This window comes from Mauremys reevesii, linkage group 25, assembly GCF_016161935.1.
Source record: "Mauremys reevesii isolate NIE-2019 linkage group 25, ASM1616193v1, whole genome shotgun sequence".
NCBI classification, from domain to species: domain Eukaryota; kingdom Metazoa; phylum Chordata; order Testudines; family Geoemydidae; genus Mauremys; species Mauremys reevesii.
The window spans coordinates 2,520,307-2,537,673 of record NC_052647.1 but is presented as its reverse complement, the minus strand read 5'-3'; the positions used below and the strand labels follow the sequence as shown (position 1 = coordinate 2,537,673).

The 17,367-nt window shown below is 46.6% G+C and overlaps 1 protein-coding gene across 11 annotated transcripts in view; it reads right to left on the bottom strand.

Annotated features, from left to right (window-relative positions):
* Positions 1–1,230: 1,230 nt before the first annotated feature.
* The window catches only part of LOC120391024 (zinc finger protein 883-like), a 32,974-nt gene continuing 16,837 nt past the window's right edge, over positions 1,231–17,367 (bottom strand). The window contains exons 2-5 of one of the 11 annotated variants that reach the window (XM_039514243.1): positions 17,052–17,199; positions 15,717–16,000; positions 13,843–13,904; positions 1,231–3,326 (exon numbers count right to left, since the gene is read on the bottom strand). In XM_039514243.1, coding sequence (XP_039370177.1) covers positions 1,729–3,315 — 1,587 coding nt within the window. In that variant the 5' untranslated portion in view covers positions 3,316–3,326; positions 13,843–13,904; positions 15,717–16,000; positions 17,052–17,199 and the 3' untranslated portion in view covers positions 1,231–1,728. Of the gene's footprint in view, positions 3,363–5,326; positions 7,168–12,857; positions 12,875–13,842; positions 13,905–15,716; positions 16,001–17,051; positions 17,200–17,367 lie in introns of those variants that run through there. The other 10 variants (XM_039514244.1, XM_039514239.1, XM_039514245.1 and 7 more) reach the window with 10 other exon arrangements.

The window sequence follows — 17,367 nt, the reverse complement described above, 5'->3', positions numbered from 1 at the left end:
AGTTTAGACAAACACCTCCTGGGTTGGTCTAAGTATACTTAATCCTGCCTCAGCATGGGCAGCTGGACCAGATGACCTGTAGAGGTCCTTTCCATCCCTACATTTCTATGATTGTTTTCTTAAAATGAGTTGGTTACTACTTCCAGTGCACCTCCAATAGTGGCAGCACCAGTGTAAACTGGCTTCAGGTTTAGATGACACGGTGATTAAAATGCTAATGCCTGTCACCACCCATCATTGCAAAAACTACTGGAATACCATGTCCAGTTCAGGTGCCCACAATTCAAGAAGGATATTGATAAACTGGAAAGGGTTCAAAGAAGAACCACATGAATGATTAAAGGATTAGAAAACATGCCTTATAGCAGGGGTTCTCAAACTGGGATCAGGACCCCTTAGGGAGTCGCAAGGTTATTACATGGGGGTCATGAGCTGTTAGCCTCCACCCCAAACCCCACTTTGCCTCCAATATTTATAATGGTGTTAAATATATTAAAAAAGTGTTTTTAATTTATAAGTGGGGTCGCACTCTGAGGTTTGCTATGTGAAAGATGCCACTGGCACAAAAGTTTGAGAACCACTGCCTTATAGTGATTGCACTCCTTGAGTCTATCTATTTAGCTTAACAAAGAGAAGGTTAAGGGGTGACTTGATTACAATCTATAAAGTACCTATATGGGGAACTTTTTATTAATGGGCTCTACAATCTCTCAGAGAAAGGTCTAACACCATCCAATGTCTGGTACTTCAAGCAAGACAAATTCAGACTGGAAATAATGCATGAATTTTTAAGAGAGAGAGAAAATTAACAGTTCACCACGGGTTGTGGTAGATCACTGATGATTTTTAAATCAAGACTGGATGTTTTTCTAAAAGCTATGCTGGAGGAATTATTTCAGGGAAATTGTATGGCTTGTGTTAAACAGGAGGTCAGACTAGATGATCACAATGGTCTCTTCTGGCCTTAGAATCTATGAAATGGAGGAAATTTTAAGAACAACATTCTAGCCTTGACAAGGTGGGATGGAAAGAGCTGTAAAGCCAGTCTATGAGCAAATGCCGTGGGACCTTAGACTAAATATTGCCCCCTGAAAAGAGCAGCTGCATCTTCAACGATCACAAGAAAAACTTGTGGGAACACCAATCAGAGAACCCATAATAAATCACAGCTGCAGGCTAGACAGACACACAACTGTTATAAGACACAGCATCTGAAATGGGACACTAGGATGGAAAATGGGTATGCTGGAGCAGGTTTTATTTCATATGGAGAGAGACTGCAATACAACAGGAAATACAGTATTAAAAGCAAATTTAAAAAAATGGGAATAGAATCTAGGTAGCCAACAGGAATTAAAATCCTGGGATGGAGTCTGGCCAGACTAGACAAAAAGAAAGAACAAATGCTAGTGAGCTGCCCATGGGACTGAAATGGCCTGCATTCTGTCTGCCAGTCTATGTAGACAGCCTGTCCATATGAGGTTGAAAGAATGCATATGTTAGACCCCCTTAGACTTGCCTTATTACAGCTCCTGTGGCAAGTGGCATCATCTCCCGGATCTTGCAACAGGCGAGGCTGAGACAGGCAGCCACCTCTGGCAGTGTGAAGGAGGAGGGTTTCTAGTCTTTGGCATTGTACACTCCCATTAAGTGTCCTGCTGGCCCCATGCTGTTTACTGCAGCGTTGGGAGCTTGCTCAGCAAACAGACACGTTAGCCCACCCCATGTTCAGGGTTTCTGTGCTAGGTGGGTTCTCTGGTGCTCTATGAGGTTGGAGCTCCAGCTGAAGCTCTTCCCGCAATCAGTGCACTGGTAGGGGCGCTCCCCCGTGTGGATGCGCTGGTGTTGGGCGAGGTTGGAGCTCTGGGTGAAGCTCTTCTCACAGTTGGAGCACTTGTAGGGGCGCTCCCCCGTGTGGGTGCCCTGGTGCCGGATGAGGTGGGAGCTCTGGCAGAAGCTTTTGCCACAGATGGTGCAGCGGTAGGGCCGCTCTCCAGTGTGGGTGCGCTGGTGGCTGACCAGGTGAGAACTTTTGCAGAAGCTCTTCTCACAGTCAGGGCACTGGTAGGGACGCTCACCCGCATGGCTCAGCAGCTTTGTGCTCTCCCCAAAGGTCTTTCCACACTGGGGACATCGGTACAGCCGGTCACCTGCATGGCTGAGCTGGTGCCGGGTGAGGTGGGCACTGACCCCGAAGCCCTTCCCACAGTCCCCGCACTTGTAGGGTCTGTCGACCGTGTGGATGCGCTGGTGCTGCACCAGGTACGAGCTGCGCCCGAAGCTCCTACCACACTCCCCGCACTTGTAGGGCTTCACTGCCACATCAGCTCGTGGCTGGCAGCCAGCAATGCGGGAGAAGCGTGTCTCACACTCAGCACAGTGGTGTGGCCGTGGCCTCTGCTGGATGCTCCGGGTGAAGCTCTTCCCACAACTGGTGCATGTGCAGGGCAGCTCTCCAGCGGCATGGGTGCCCTGGTGCCGGATGAGGTGGGAGCTCTTGTTGAAGCTCTTCCCACACTGCGTGCACTTGTAGGGCCTCAGCCCCTTGTGGATGCGTCGGTGTTGGATGAGTGCAGAGCTGCGGGTGAAGCTCTTCCCACAGTCGGGGCACTTGTCTGGCCGCTCGCCCGTGTGCACGCGCTGGTGCTCAATGAGGTTGGAGCTCCAGCTGAAGCTCTTCCCACACTCTCCGCACTTGTAGGGGCGCTCACCCGTGTGGATGCGCTGGTGCTGCACCAGGTTGGAGTTTTGGCTGAAGCTCTTCCCGCAGTCAGGGCACTTGTAGGGGCGCTCGCCTGTGTGGGTGCCCTGGTGCCGCAGGAGGTGGGAACTCTGGCTGAAGCTCTTGTTGCAGTTGGTGCACTTGTAGGGCTTGACACCCTGGTGCACGCGCTGGTGCTCCGTCAGGTGGGAGCTCTGGGTGAAGCTTTTGTCGCAGTCGAGGCACTGGTAGGGGCGCTCGCCTGTGTGTACCCGCTGGTGCTGGGCAAGGTTGGAGTTCTGGGTGAAACTCTTCCCACAGTCAGAGCACTTGTAGGGGCGCTCGCCCGTGTGGGTGCCCTGGTGCCGGATGAGGTGGGAGCTCTGGCTGAAGCTCTTGTTACAGTCAGTGCAATTGTAGCGTTTCTCTTTGGATTGGAGCCCTCTCCCCCAGAGGGGGGATCTGCCCAGTAGCTGCTGCTCTCTGTCGTTTCCCCCCAGCAACTCCGACCCGCCAGGACTGTCTGAGCCGACTTCCTGGGTGATGTTCCCTTTGGGTTTAGCCCCTTCCTCAGGACCTCCCTGCAGAGGGCTCTCCGCCTCCTTCTCACTCATGATCCCATCTGCTGAAATAAGAGAATCCAGGCACTCACTCACTTGACCTGTGGGTTGGGAGGAAAGAGAAACTGCAACACAAGAATTTTTTGGGGAAAAAACTGGAAAGGGGAATTTGCAAAAAAGGTTTACTGTTGGACCTAACAGAGAGCACTGACCCTTTAAGGGCATGCTTATTACAGGACCTCTATCTCTTTAAAGCCAGGCATTCTGGGAATTGTTGGGCCTAGGCCTCAGTCATGGTAGGCAGAAAGCAAGGCCTGCTTGGATTAGACAGATATAAATGCCAAGCTGCTGTAGCAGTAGAGAAAGGAATCTTTTATGGGGTGAGCAGCTGTGGCTGTTAGGTCTTTTCTGGCAAGAGCTTGGAGAAGGAAGCTGTCTGGAACTATGACCATACACTGATGAGAAAGCTAACAGTTCCCTGCAGCTCAGTGAAGTGAAAGGGCTGTCATCAGAGACCAGTGGGAGGGCTAAGGGGAGCCTCTGTAGCTGAGAGGTGGAAGGTCAGCTGTGATCCAAGGGAGGCTGGACTGTCTGCAGACTGTAGTCTAGTAGCATAAAGATAAAGTGTGGCTGGAACTGGAGGAGGGTGTCCTATGCCAAGTATTGGAATATTCTGGGCCATTAAAAAAAACCAGGACCTGGGAAGTCAGGCCACTTTGGAACTCTAGCTGAGGGTGTATGTGTGTGTGAGAGAAACAATATTGCCAACTCCAGTGACCTCTATTGTGTGATATTTCATGTCTGCCTTAAAGCCCTCCTGGCTGGAATTAAGAGACTGCATGAGAATCTCAGCTTTAGTTCTTCAGAGAGGTTTCCTGCGCTCGTGGCTGCAAAGAACTGCTTGTAAACTGCTTGTGTGCAGCCTGAAGGTTCAAAACCAAGAAGGAAGATAAACCTAGGTTTGTTTTCTTAAATCTCATGTTTTTTAAGTCACTCACGGTATTTGGAGGGGCGGGGGGGGGGGAGAGAAGCTGACAGTTTTTGAATACTTGTAACTGGGGATAACAATAGTCACTGAAGGGGGAAACTGAGGCACAACTGTACCCCTGGTGATGGAGGAGTGATTTGAACCTCCTACACAAACAGACCACGCACTGTGTTGCCCAAACATGTCTGGAGGGGAGAGACAAGGAGAGCCGATGAGCAGCTGAAGTAAAACAGAGAGCATAGATGAAGCGAGGGACTACCACCAAAAATCCAGCTGGGATTGATAAAGCCTGAGCTGCTCCCCCCATATTCACTCCATAAAAAAACTACTCCTCCCATTACTACAGTGACTTGGCTTTTATAGCCTTCTAATCTGAGCAGGCCTTTCTCTCAGCCTGTCAACACATGAGCTATAGGTACTACAAGTCCCAGAACACCTGTAACATGAGCGCTCTTAAAGGTTCAAGAGCAAAACTTTCTTGCAAATTCCTCTTTCTAGTTTTCCCCCCAAATATGTTTTGCAGTTCCCCTTTCCTCCCAGTTGTCACTGGGTGGATTTTAACGAAGGCATCAAGGAAGAGTTCTTGATCTTGTTTCAATATTACCTCTCCCTGGGCTGCCATGGAGTGAGCTGGCTGACTGGCTTACAAGGCAGAATGGGGTGACAGGCTGCTGGGCTGTGCACTCCCAGAACTAGATTAGGAGACCCTGCTAGACTATGCATATTCCTCCCATTGTGGCCCTGGAGTTGGCTGGGTTGTGGTGGGGTAACCCTACTGGGCTGTGCACCCCCCTGCGTGGCCGCCATTCTCCCATACAGCTAGCTGACTGGGTTGCAGAGGAGAGCCCTGCTGGACTGTACATTTCCCCCACCCTTCCCCCATGCTGCCTTGGAGTTGGCTGAGTTGTGGGACCTAGCTAGGCTGTGCACCCCCACATCACCCCTGGTGCTGCAGGGCAGTGCAACCCCCATGCTAGCTGGGTTGGGGGTGGTCCCTGTAGGGCAGTGCAACCCCCTCACTGCCCTGGGGCTGGCTGGGTTGGAGGTCCCTGCAGGGCGGTGTAGCCCCCAACTCACCCTGTGCAGGCAGTGCAGGGAGCCCCTCAGCCTGGCCCCAGTTCGGATGAAGGCTCTCGTTAACACGCTCCCCCCCACACAGGGCACTTCTGAGCCTCTCTAGCTGCTGGAGGACTTGGCCACTCTGTGGTTGTATCACTCCTGTTCCCAGCTGTGTGGGGGGCCAGTCCAATCCATGTTCCCCGTTCCTGCAGGACATCCTGGGGCACTTTCCCATCACAGCCCGGGCCAGCAATCCCACCCCTTTATCACACAGCAATACTAGGGGCTTTCCCTTGCTGCCTGTGCCTTTAAGGGTGCACATAGGGCTGGTTCTCCAGCGCTTCTCAGCAAATGCCAGGGCCAGACACTTGCTCTGGTTAAAGTAATAGCTGAGATTTCTCTGTGATCACTGGACTCCAGGAGCTTGAAGAGCAGCAACAGAAGTCACCAGTGTCAAAACGTGACCCCCTAAAGGTTTGGGGAAGCAAGTAAAAGAACCCCTGGATGATATTTAAGAATAACAAGGTTTTTAAAATAATCTATTGATTTTGGAATGTGTGGGTGACTTTTAAAAAAGATGGCTTTAGGAAATATTTAGAGTTCAGGGCTGTTGTTGAATGTTCCCCTCCCCATCCCCAAAACCATTTAGTTACGCCTTCCCCACTGCAGCATTTCTCATTCCGTAAAGGGGTGGAGGGGGAATCCAGCTTTTCTCCCAGCCACGAAGACTGGAAATATTTAAAAAAATAAAAGCGGATACTGCGCTCAGGAAATGTGTCCTTTCTCTCCTGTCTTACATGCCAAATATATAGTTAAAAATTGTAGGGATTTAGCATTAAGGTGGAATTTATGATTGCATGCAAATTAACCAGTGATATAACTTTTATAAAATGTTGCACATGGAGCGGTACCAAATTTGGCAGCTGTTGAGATAGTCTGTGCTTTGGAGAGCTTACAAGTGAAGACCCAGATCCTGCCAAAACTTCCCACACCATGTAGGCTGAAAATTGAGCATTTGCATAAATCTTGGTAGAATCAGAGCCTAAACAAACAACACAAAGCTCATTAAGGGAAGTGATCTTGAATACGATCAGAGTGATGGTTTGCTAATGTCAAGTTAGTACCATGATGTTTTGTGTCTTGCTTAGAGACCCCAAACTGAAATTGGATCACCTAGCACAATTGTTCCCCAAATAGCTTGGAGTATAAATAGGGTTGGTTGGGTTATAATGCAGTATTGGGTATTTTTTGCTCTATTTTTATTTATCTACATTAAATTTATGACAGGGCGGGGGTGGCTGGCTGAGGGAGGCACTAAGGCAGGCAGGGGTGAACTAAGGGGGAAGGAGCATTAAGGGGAGCAGGTAGAGTGAGAGCATGAGGGAAGGGTCTAAAGCCAGCAGCCAATCAGCAGAGGGATGAGAATATCTAGAACTGGAGCAGTCCCTGTGATGGCATCAGTGCTTAAAAGTCCCCGCTGATGCAGCTGCTCCTGCTGGCTAGAGTCTTGGAAGGGATTCTCCCTTACACAGATCTGGGTGCTGGATGCCTCACACCTGCCCCTGCCTGCAAAGTCCTAGCCTCTGGTCAAGAGATGGGAACAAGTTGTGGTGTCTGGGCCACTTGCACGGTGGCTAGGGACAAAGCAGATGAGGGTGGGCTGTGCGCTAACTGCCCCAATAACAGCTATGTGGGTGAAACCAGACAGACACTACACTCTCGAATGAACTCCCACAGACAAATGATAAAAGACAAAAACACCCTGTCTCCCACGGGTGAGCACTTTTCACAAAGTATCTGACCTCTCAGTCCTCATCCTCAAGGGAAACCCGCGCACAGATCTCTCGGGGGTGGATTTTTCACACCCTTGAGAGAGCGAGAACTATGCCAGGGCCAGGTAGGCAGGCAGAGTTTCAGAGTCTCAATGCGTGGATGAGACAATGGTGTAGAGAGGAGGGGTTTACGTTCATTACGAACTGGGGAAACTTTTGGGATGGGGGGAGCCTATACAGGAGAGATTGGCTCCACCTAAACCAAAGTGGAACCAGACTGCTGGCACTAAACATTAAAAAGGTTGTAGAGCAGTTTTTAAACTAGGAGATGGGGGAAAGCCGACTGCTGCAGAGGAACATGTGGATCGGACACAGACTTCTCTTAGGGGAGAGTCTGATGATAGAGAATCTCCAGGTTATAGTCAGGAGCAGAGGATAATGTAAGGGCCAGATCAGATGATGAACAGTCACATAAAAAAGAATCTGGCACATCAGAAAAGGGCAGACAAATAAACAGGGACAAGTTTTTAAAGTGCTTGTACACAAATGCTAGAAGTCTAAATAATAAGATGGGTGAACTAGAGTGCCTTGTGATAAAGGAGGATATAGATATAATAGGCATCACAGAAACCTGGTGGACTGAGAGCAATCAATGGGACACAATCATTCCGGGGTACAAAATATATCGGAAGGACAGAACAGGTCATGCATGGGGAGGAGTGGCACTATATGTGAAAGAAAATGTAGATTCAAATGAAATCTTAAGCAAATCCACACGTTCCATAGAATCTCTATGGATAGAATTTTCATGCTCTAATAAAAATATAACATTAGGGATCTATTATCGACCACCTGGCCAGGACAGTAATAGTGATGATGAAATGCTAAGGGAAATTAGAGAGACTATCAAAATTAAGAACCCAATAATAGTGGGGGATTTCAATTATCACCATATTGACTGGGAACATTTCACTTCAGGATGAAATGCACAGATAAAATTTCTCGATACTTTAAATGACTGCTTCATGGAGCAGCTGGTACGGGAACCCACAAGGGGAGAGGCAACTCTAGATTTAATCCTGAGTGGCGCACAGGAGCTGGTCCAAGAAGTAACTATAGCAGGACCGCTTGCAAATAGTGACCATAATATAACAACATTTAACATCCCTGTGGTGGGAAGAATATCTCAATGGCCCAACACTGTGGCATTTAATTTCAAAAGGGGGAACTATACAAAAATGAGGGGGTTAAACAAAAGTTAAAAGGTACAGTGACTAAAGCGAAATCCCTGCAAGCTGCATGGGCGCTTTTTAAAGACACCATAATATAGAGGCCCAACTTCAATGTATACCCCAAATTAAGAAACATAGTAAAAGAACTAAAAAAGAGCCACCGTGGCTTAACAACCATGTAAAAGAACCAGTTAGAGATAAAAAGACTTCCTTTAAAAAGTGGAAGTCAAATCCTAGTGAGGCAAATAGAAAGGAGCATAAACACTGCCAACTTAAGTGCAAGAGTGTAATAAGAAAAGCCAAAGAGGAGTTTGAAGAACGGCTAGCCAAAAACTCCAAAGGTAATAACAAAATGTTTTTTAAGTACATCAGAAGCAGGTAGCCTGCTAAACAACCAGTGGGGCCCCTGGATGATCAAAATACAAAAGGAGCGCTTAAAGACGATAAAGTAATTGCGGAGAAATTAAATGGATTCTTTGGTTCAGTCTTCACGGCTGAGGATGTTAGGGAGATTCCCAAACCTGAGCTGGCTTTTGTAGGTGACAAATCTGAGGAACTGTCACAGATTGAAGTGTCACTAGAGGAGGTTTTGGAATTAATTGATAAATTCAACATTAACAAGTCACTGGGACCCAATGGCATTCACTCAAGAGTTCTGAAAGAACTCAAATGTGAAGTTGAGGAACTATTAACTAAGATTTGTAACCTGTCCTTTAAATTGGCTTCGGTACCCAATGACTAGAAGTTAGGTAATATAACGCCAATATTTAAAAAGGGCTCTAGAGGTGATCCCGGCAATTACAGACTGGTAAGTCTAACGTCGGTACCGGGCAAATTAGTCGAAACAATAGTTAAGAATAAAATTGTCAGACACATAGAAAAACAAACTGTTGAGCAATAGTCAACATTGTTTCTGTAAAGGGAAATCGTGTCTTACTAATCTATTAGAGGTCTTTGAAGGGGTCAACAAACATGTGGACAAGGAGGGAATCCAGTGGACATAGTGTACTTAGATTTCCAGAAAGCCTTTGACAAGGTCCCCCACCAAAGGCTCTTACATAAATTAAGCTGTCATGGGATAAAAGGGAAGGTCCTTTCATGGATTGAGAACTGGTTAAAAGACAGGGAACAAAGGGTAGGAATTAATGGTAAATTCTCAGAATGGAGAGGGGTAACTAATGGTGTTCCCCAAGGGTCCAATCCTATTCAATTTATTCATAAATGATCTGGAAAAAGGGGTAAACAGTGAAGTGGCAAAGTTTGCAGATGATACTAAACTACTCAAGATAGTTAAGACCAAAGCAGACTGTGAAGAACTTCAAAAAGATCTCACAAAACTAAGTGATTGGGCAACAAAATGGCAAATGAAATGTGGATAAATGTAAAGTAATGCACATTGGAAAAAATAACCCCAACTATACATACAATATGATGGGGGCTAATTTAGCTACAACGAGTCAGGAAAAAGATCTTGGAGTCATCGTGGATAGTTCTCTGAAGATGTCCACGCAGTGTGCAGAGGTGGTCAAAAAAACAAACAAGATGTTAGGAATCATTAAAAAGGGGATAGAGAATAAGAAGGAGAATATATTATTGCCCTTATATAAATCCATGGTACGCCCACATCTTGAATGCTGTGTACAGATGTGGTCTCCTCACCTCAAAAAAGATATTCTAGCACTAGAAAAGGTTCAGAAAAGGGCAACTAAAATGATTAGGGGTTTGGAGAGGGTCCCATATGAGGAAAGATTAAAGAGGCTAGGACTCTTCAGCTTGGAAAAGAGGAGACTAAGGGGGGATTTGATAGAGGTTTATAAAATCATGAGTGATGTTGAGAAAGTGGATAAGGAAAAGTTATTTACTTATTCCCATAATACAAGAACTAGGGGTCACCAAATTCAGGGGAGGGATAGCTCAGGGGTTTGAGCATTGGCCTGCTAAACCCAGGGTTGTGAGTTCAATTCTTGAGGAGGCCACTTAGGGATCTGGGGCAAAAATTGGTCCTGCTAGTGAAGGCTTTTCCAGTTCTAGGAGATTGGTATATCTCCAATTAAATGAAATTAATGGGCAGCAGGTTTAAAACAAATAAAGTTCTTCTTCACGCAGCGCACAGTCAACTTGTGGAACTTCTTACCTGAGGAGCTTCTGAAGGCTAGGACTATGGCAGTGTTTAAAAGAGAACTGGATAAATTCATGGTGGTTAAGTCCATAAATGGCTATTAGCCAGGATAGCTAAAGAATGGTGTCCCTAGCCTCTGTTCGTCAGAGGATGGAGATGGATGGTAGGAGAGAGATCATTTGATCATTGCCTGTTAGGTTCACTCCCTCTGGGGCACCTGGCATTGGCCACTGTCGGTAGACAGATACTGGGCTAGATGGACCTTTGGTCTGACCTGGTATGGCTGTTCTTATGACATATGTTTTCATTGTAGACCTGCCCTGAGCACCTTTCCCAGATCTGAACAAGAGCTCTGCGAAAGCTCCAAAGCTTGTCCGTTTCAACTACAGAAGTTGATCTAATAAAAGATATTATCTCATCCACCTTGACACGCTCTTGTTTTGGGGGAGGGAGGGAGACAACACTGAATGTGGGAGCACTGATCTAGGGAGCAGGGGTCAGAATTGATGTATCCAGAGATTTGAGTTTGGGGAAAGGGGAGATTGCAGTGTTGACAACCCCACATGTTCAAAAATTATGAGTCAGATCTCAAAAAACCATGTGTCTCGTTGAAAAATCATGATTAAGTAATACATTTTTGGCTTCATTTTCTCTGCTTTCTGAGCCTTTAAGGTTAGACTTGGGTCACATTTTTTAAGCACGACTCCTCAACATGAAGAGCTGGAGACTTAGGGTGTGTCTATACTACAAGCACTGCACCCCTGCTGCTGTAATGTAGACACAACAACAATGAAAGGTGTTTCTCTATCACCACCCTTAAGAGCCAGTAGCAAGGTCAGTGACAGAATTCTTCCATCGACCTACCTGAGTCTACAGTGGCTGTTAGTTAGATCAACCTATGTCCCACAGAGTGCAAAATTTCTCAATAGCCCTGGGCAATGTAGCTAGGTTGACCTAAGTTCTAGGTTGACCTAGTTTGAGGCCTCATCTTTTTTTTTAAATAAAGGGTGTTGCTGTTCTCACTCAGTCTTGTGACTCCAGAAGCTGGGGCTTTGGGGGGAAAAGCACCAAATATTGCAAGACTTGTGACAACTGGTGTCACTGAGACAGTCTTATGGGAGGGGGAGACAGAACTGATCATGGCGATCATTGGCTGTTGGGAAGAAGAGGCTATTCTGTTGTGGGGGTGGGAGTGTGGGAACTGATTTTTGGAGTCTATTGTGTGGTGGCAGGAATTGGTTTTCCACAGGGAAAGAGAATTGGGGGAAAACTATTTTTGGGGCTGGAATGGTTCTTTGAAGAGGGAGAGAACAGATTGTGGGAGGGAGGAGTGTTGCGTAATGGGGAGGTTGACTTGTCGGGTGCCATTCATAAATCACCTTTTACCCCTTGAATCAGTCCCAGAGTTGTGGTAGGGGAAATAATCATAACTGGTTGGGGCTGGGGGCCCCGAAGAAGGCTGGGTGGCAGAGATGGTCTCCTTAGTCCTCTGAGTTTTTTAGTGGGCCCGCAAGACCCATTGGTAGCAGGATTGATAGGGAGAGGGGTCGTGCATGAAGTTGAAGATGCTGGGAAGTTGCTTTAGTGGGAAGCTCCAGGGCATGATGCAGGTATGTTTATTTTGTTTGGGCTTCTGTTGCAGTGTAGGGAACAAAACAAGAACCATGCTGCAGGTGACACTGCTGGGGGCAGCAGCTGGCTTAGTGCTTGGTGTAACTTTCCTGCTAACTCTTCCATATAGCACTTGGTTTTAATGATAAAGGGCAGCAATCATTCTGTGCCCCTATACTGCAGCTCTGCCCTCCGCTGCTATGGGGTGGCCTGGTTAAGGTAATCTTCCTTTAGATCAGTGGTCCCCAAGATGTGGGGCATGCCCCTGGGGGGAGGGAAGGGGAACATTCGTGGAGGTGCGGCAGGGCCCAGGGACAGCCCCAAGGAGGAACAGGGAGGAAGCGCCACCAAGCCTCGCTCTGCCCCCAGCTCTGCTCCAGCCACAACTGTGGCTTTCCTCCTGGCCCTGCCCCCCAGCCATAGCCCTGGCTCCCCCCACAGCTGCAGTCCTGGCCTCACCCCCTGGCTCCTGGCCCGGCCACAGTTCTGCCCTCAGCCAGGGCTCCGCTTGTGGCCCTGCTTCCAGCCTCAGCCCCAACCCCCAGCTGTGGGAGGTGGAGGGGGGGGGGAAGATGTGGACAGGGGTAAGAAGGGAGTATGAGGTAAAAAGTTTGGGGGATCACTGATCTAGGTTGTATTTCCCTAGTTTGTTTATGAGGTCATGTGAGACAGTATCAGAAGCGTTACTGAAGTCAAGATATACCACATCTACCACTTTCCCCTCTAATCACAAGGCTTGTTAACCTGTCAAAGAAAGCTATTAGATTGACTTGACATGATTTGTTCTTGACAAACCCATACTGACTGTTGCTTACCACATTATTTTCTAGGTGTTTGCAAATGATTGCTTATTTGCTCCATTATCTTTCCAGGTACAGTAACTCCTCACTTAACATTGTAGTTATGTTCCTGAAAAATGCAACTTTAAGTGAAATGATGTTAAACGAATCCAATTTTCCCATAAAATGTAATGTAAATGCGGGGGGTTAGGTTCCAAGGAATTTTTTAGGGGCAGACAAAAGGCATTATATACTGTACTGTAGTTGGGAAGTGCTCCTGGCTTACCCCACACAGGCACAGCCCGCTGCAGGCAAGGACGCTAGGAAGCACCTTTGCAGCAGCAGCTTCCCCGGAGAAGAACAGGCTCAGACTTTGCTGGGAATGCTCCATGCCCGCCTCTTCCTGTCCCCGCTCCACTCCAGGCCCACCTCTTCCCAACCCCCACTCCACCTCCTCTGCGGAGCACGCCATATCCCTCCCCCCTCCCACCCAAAGCCTTAAGTGCCACCAAACAGCTGTTTGGCGGCGCTTGGGACTTTCTGGGAGGGAAGGGGAGGAGCGGAGAAGCGGAACTTGTTCAATGCTCTCTTGTACAGTCGCTCCTCTTCCACAGAATCTTATAAGCAGGCAGCCAAACGACGTTATAAGGGAGCATTGCACAACTTTAAACGAGCATGTTCCCTAATTGAGCAGGACGTAACATTGAAACAACGTTAAGCGGGACGACGTTAAATGAGGAGTTACTGTACTGAAGTTGAGCTGACTGGTCTGTAATGCCCCAGGTTGTCCCTATTTCCCTTTTTATAGATTGGGACTAGATTTGCCCTTTTCCAGTCCTCTGAAATCTCACCCCTCTTCCATGACTTTTCGAAGATAATTGCTAGTGGCTCAGATCTCTCTGCAGTCAGTTCCTTGAGTATTCTAGGATGTATTTCATCAGGCCCTGGTGACCTGAAGACATCTTAACTTGATTAAGTAATTTTAAACTTGTTCTTTCCCTAATTTAGCCTGTGATCCTACCTCATTTTCACTAGCATTCCCTATGTTAGATGTCCAATCACCACCAACCTTCCTGCTGAAAACTGAAAAAAAAAAAAAAAGTCATTTAGCACTTCTGCCATTTCCACATGTTCAGTTATTGTCTCTCCCCACCACTACCTCATTGAGCAATGGGCCTACCCTGTCCCTGATCTTCCTCTTGCTTTTAATGTATTTGTAGAATGTTTTCTTGTTACCCTTTACTTGTTATTAGCTAGTTGAATCTCATGTTGTGCCTTGACCTACGTACTTGCATTATTTGTTTATATTCATCGTTTGTAATTTGATCTAGTTTCCACTTTTTTGTAGGACTCGTGTGTTTCAGGTCATTGAAGATCTCCTGGTTAAGCAGGGGTGGTCTCTTGCCATACTTCCCATCTTTCCTACACAGTGGGATAGTTTGCTCTTGTGCCCTTAATAACGTCTCTCTGAAAATCTGCCAACTCTCTTGAACTGTTTTTCCCCTTAGACTTGCTTCCCATGGGATCTTACCTATCAATTCCCTGAGTTTGCTGAAGTCTGCCTTCTTGAAATCCATTATCTTTATTGTGCTGTTTTCCCTCCTACCATTCCTTAGAATCACGAACTCTGCCATTTCATGATCACTTTCACCCAAGCTACCTTCCACTTACAAATTCTCAACCAGTTCCTCTCTATGGGTCAAAATCAAATCTAGAACAGCCTCTCTCCTGATAGGTTTCTCCACCTTCTGAAATAAAAAATTGTCTCCAATACATTCCAAGAACTTGTTGGATAATCTGTGCCCTGCTGTGTTTTTTCCTCCCCTCAAGAGATGTCTGGGTAGTTGAAGTCTCCCAAAACTACCAAGTCCTGTGCTTTGGATGATTTTGTTAGTTGTTTAAAAAAGCCTCATCCACCTCTTCTTCCTGGTTAGGTGGTCTGTAGTAGACCCCTACCATGACATCATCCTTGTTTTTTTAACCCTTTATCCTTACCCAGAGACTTTCAACAGGTCTGTCTCCTATTTCCATCACAACCTCAGTCCAAGTCTATACATTTTAAATATATAAGGCAACATCTCCTGCCTTTTTTCCCTGCCTGTCCTTCCAGAGCAGGCTCTACCCTTCCACTCGTACGTATTATCCCACCAAGTCTCTATGATGCCAGCTATGTCACAGCTGTGTTTATTAACTAGCATTTCAAGTTCTTCCAGCTTATTCCCCATACTTCTCGCATTAGTATACATATATCTAAGATATTGATTTGCCCTCTCTGTTTTCTCTTGTCTCTTCCTTATCCCTGCTATTATGGCCCATGCTCCCTCCCAGCCAAAGATGAGGACAATGCACTATAGCTTTTAATAATACAATATAAACTAAAGCCACGGGAAAGTCCTGTGGTTTATTATATAACAGATATTATCTGAATGGCCTCATTGTCCTGAGGAGTCTAGGACCTTCCTTGTCCTGAAGACTGCTATAATTCAGGATCAAGAACAATGTCAGGCTGAAAGGACTTTGAGAATTCACCATGTCCAGCCCCCTGTGCTGAGGCAGGACCAGATAGACAGACAGCATCCCTGACAGGTGTTTACTGGCCAGGTTTCCATGGTCTTTCAATTGGAAACAGTCTGAGAGCAGCGCTTCACAGAGATTCTTCTGGCCTCCTAGAGAAAGATCCACTAAGTGGTGGATCCCAGACACCTCTCCCCCAGGAAATCCACTGAGTGGCAGATCCCCACCCCCAAGCTCTTCTACATCATCAGGGAGACTGGTGACTTAGGGACTCACTCAGATATAAGGGCTTTGTATTAGTCTGTGATATTTTTCTGCCTGGTTCTAGATCCAGGATCTGCACTTTCCTCCTTACCTGAGGGATGTGTTCTGGGCACTTACCAGGAAAGGTGGTGCACTCCTGTCTGGAGATGGAGGCGTTGGAAGCTTTCTTGATTTCTGCAGGTACGTGGCATGGGTTGACAAGAGGAGCGTTGAGTCTTGTGAGTTTGGGATCCCTGCACCTCTAACTTGTGCTCTACCCTTTGGTGCACTCTTCCCTGCTGGCTGTGGAATAGGGACAAATCCACATTCGTTCCAATTTCCTTTTCTGCACGTGAGGAACAGTGCTGTGCTTCCAGGGACAGGATTCCAAGTGCTGCGAGTCTCCTGGCCAAGGAGAGACCCTGTAAGTGACAATTCCCAGAAGGATAGTTTGCTCAGTGACCTCAGGGATTAGCCCCATGCATGTGTGGAGGGGGAAGGGGAGGTAGATTAAGCACTTCCTCAGGGTGGCTTCATTAGTGTTGTCATAAACATACAGCTAAGGGTAGCATAAAATAACCCTTTACAGGTAAAGGGGGGATTATCCCTTTACAGGGTAAGGAGGTAAGAAACTCAGATAACCCGGCTGGCACCTCACTAAGACGGACCAATAAGGAGAGAAGTTCCTTCCCCCACAGATTTGAAAGTTTTTTGTTTTGTGTTCCTTTGTTCTCTCCGGGTCACCGAGGAACCAGGGCAGGGAAAATACATCTCCCTAAGCCATATCTGAACTAAGCATCCAATATTACAGAAATAGTAAGTAATAGCAAGGAAATGCATTAGATTATCTTTTGTTTTAGCTTGTGAATTTTCCCTGTGCTAAGAGGTAGGTTTATCTCTGTTTTTGTAACTTTAAAGTTTTGCCTAGAGGGGAAATCCTCTGTTTTGAATCTGATTATCCTGTAAGTTATCTTCTATCCTGATTTTATAGAGATGATTATTTTATCCTCTGTTTTGAATCTGATTATCCTGTAAGTTATCTTCTATCCTGATTTTATAGAGATGATTATTTTATCCTTTTTTTTTAAATATATAAATTAAATAAACTTCTTTGAAAAACAATCAGGTTCTTAAGTGTCCTAAAGACCCATGGGGGTTGATCTGTGCTCACTTTGTAACCAATTGGTTAGGATATTATTCTCAAGCCTCCCCAGGAAAGGGGGTGTAGGAGCTTGGGAGGATATTTTGAGGGAGGTAGGGCTCCAAGTGGCCCTCCCTGAATGTTGGTTTAAATCACTTGGTGGTGGCAGCGATACCAAGGGCAAGGAAGGAATTTGTGCCTTGGGGAAGTTTTAAACCTACGCTGGTAGAAATAAACTTAAGGGGTTTTTCATGCGGGTCCCCACATCTGTACCCCCCGAGTTCATAGTGGGGAGGGAACCCTGACAAGTGTCTTGGTAGAAAGAAATTTACCTTCTGCCTGTAGACTCCAAGGTGCTGAACAGAGCTTCTCCCAGGCCCTTTGATGGCAGCACCACAGTAGGGATAGATGTTCCCTCCTCGGACCCTCACAATCTTCTCTAACTATTTATTTAGGAAGGTTTAACAGGTTTACAAATCTCTGCCATGTAAACGTTGGAGACAAAACAGTCATTACAACAGTGAGCTCTTCTTTAGAGCAACCTAGTCATACAATAAATCAGCTCTCTCTATTTCACAAGGTGCTACCACTGACAGAGCGAGTCTCTTTACAATACCCACAACACGCGGGTTCTGTGATTTTATCACA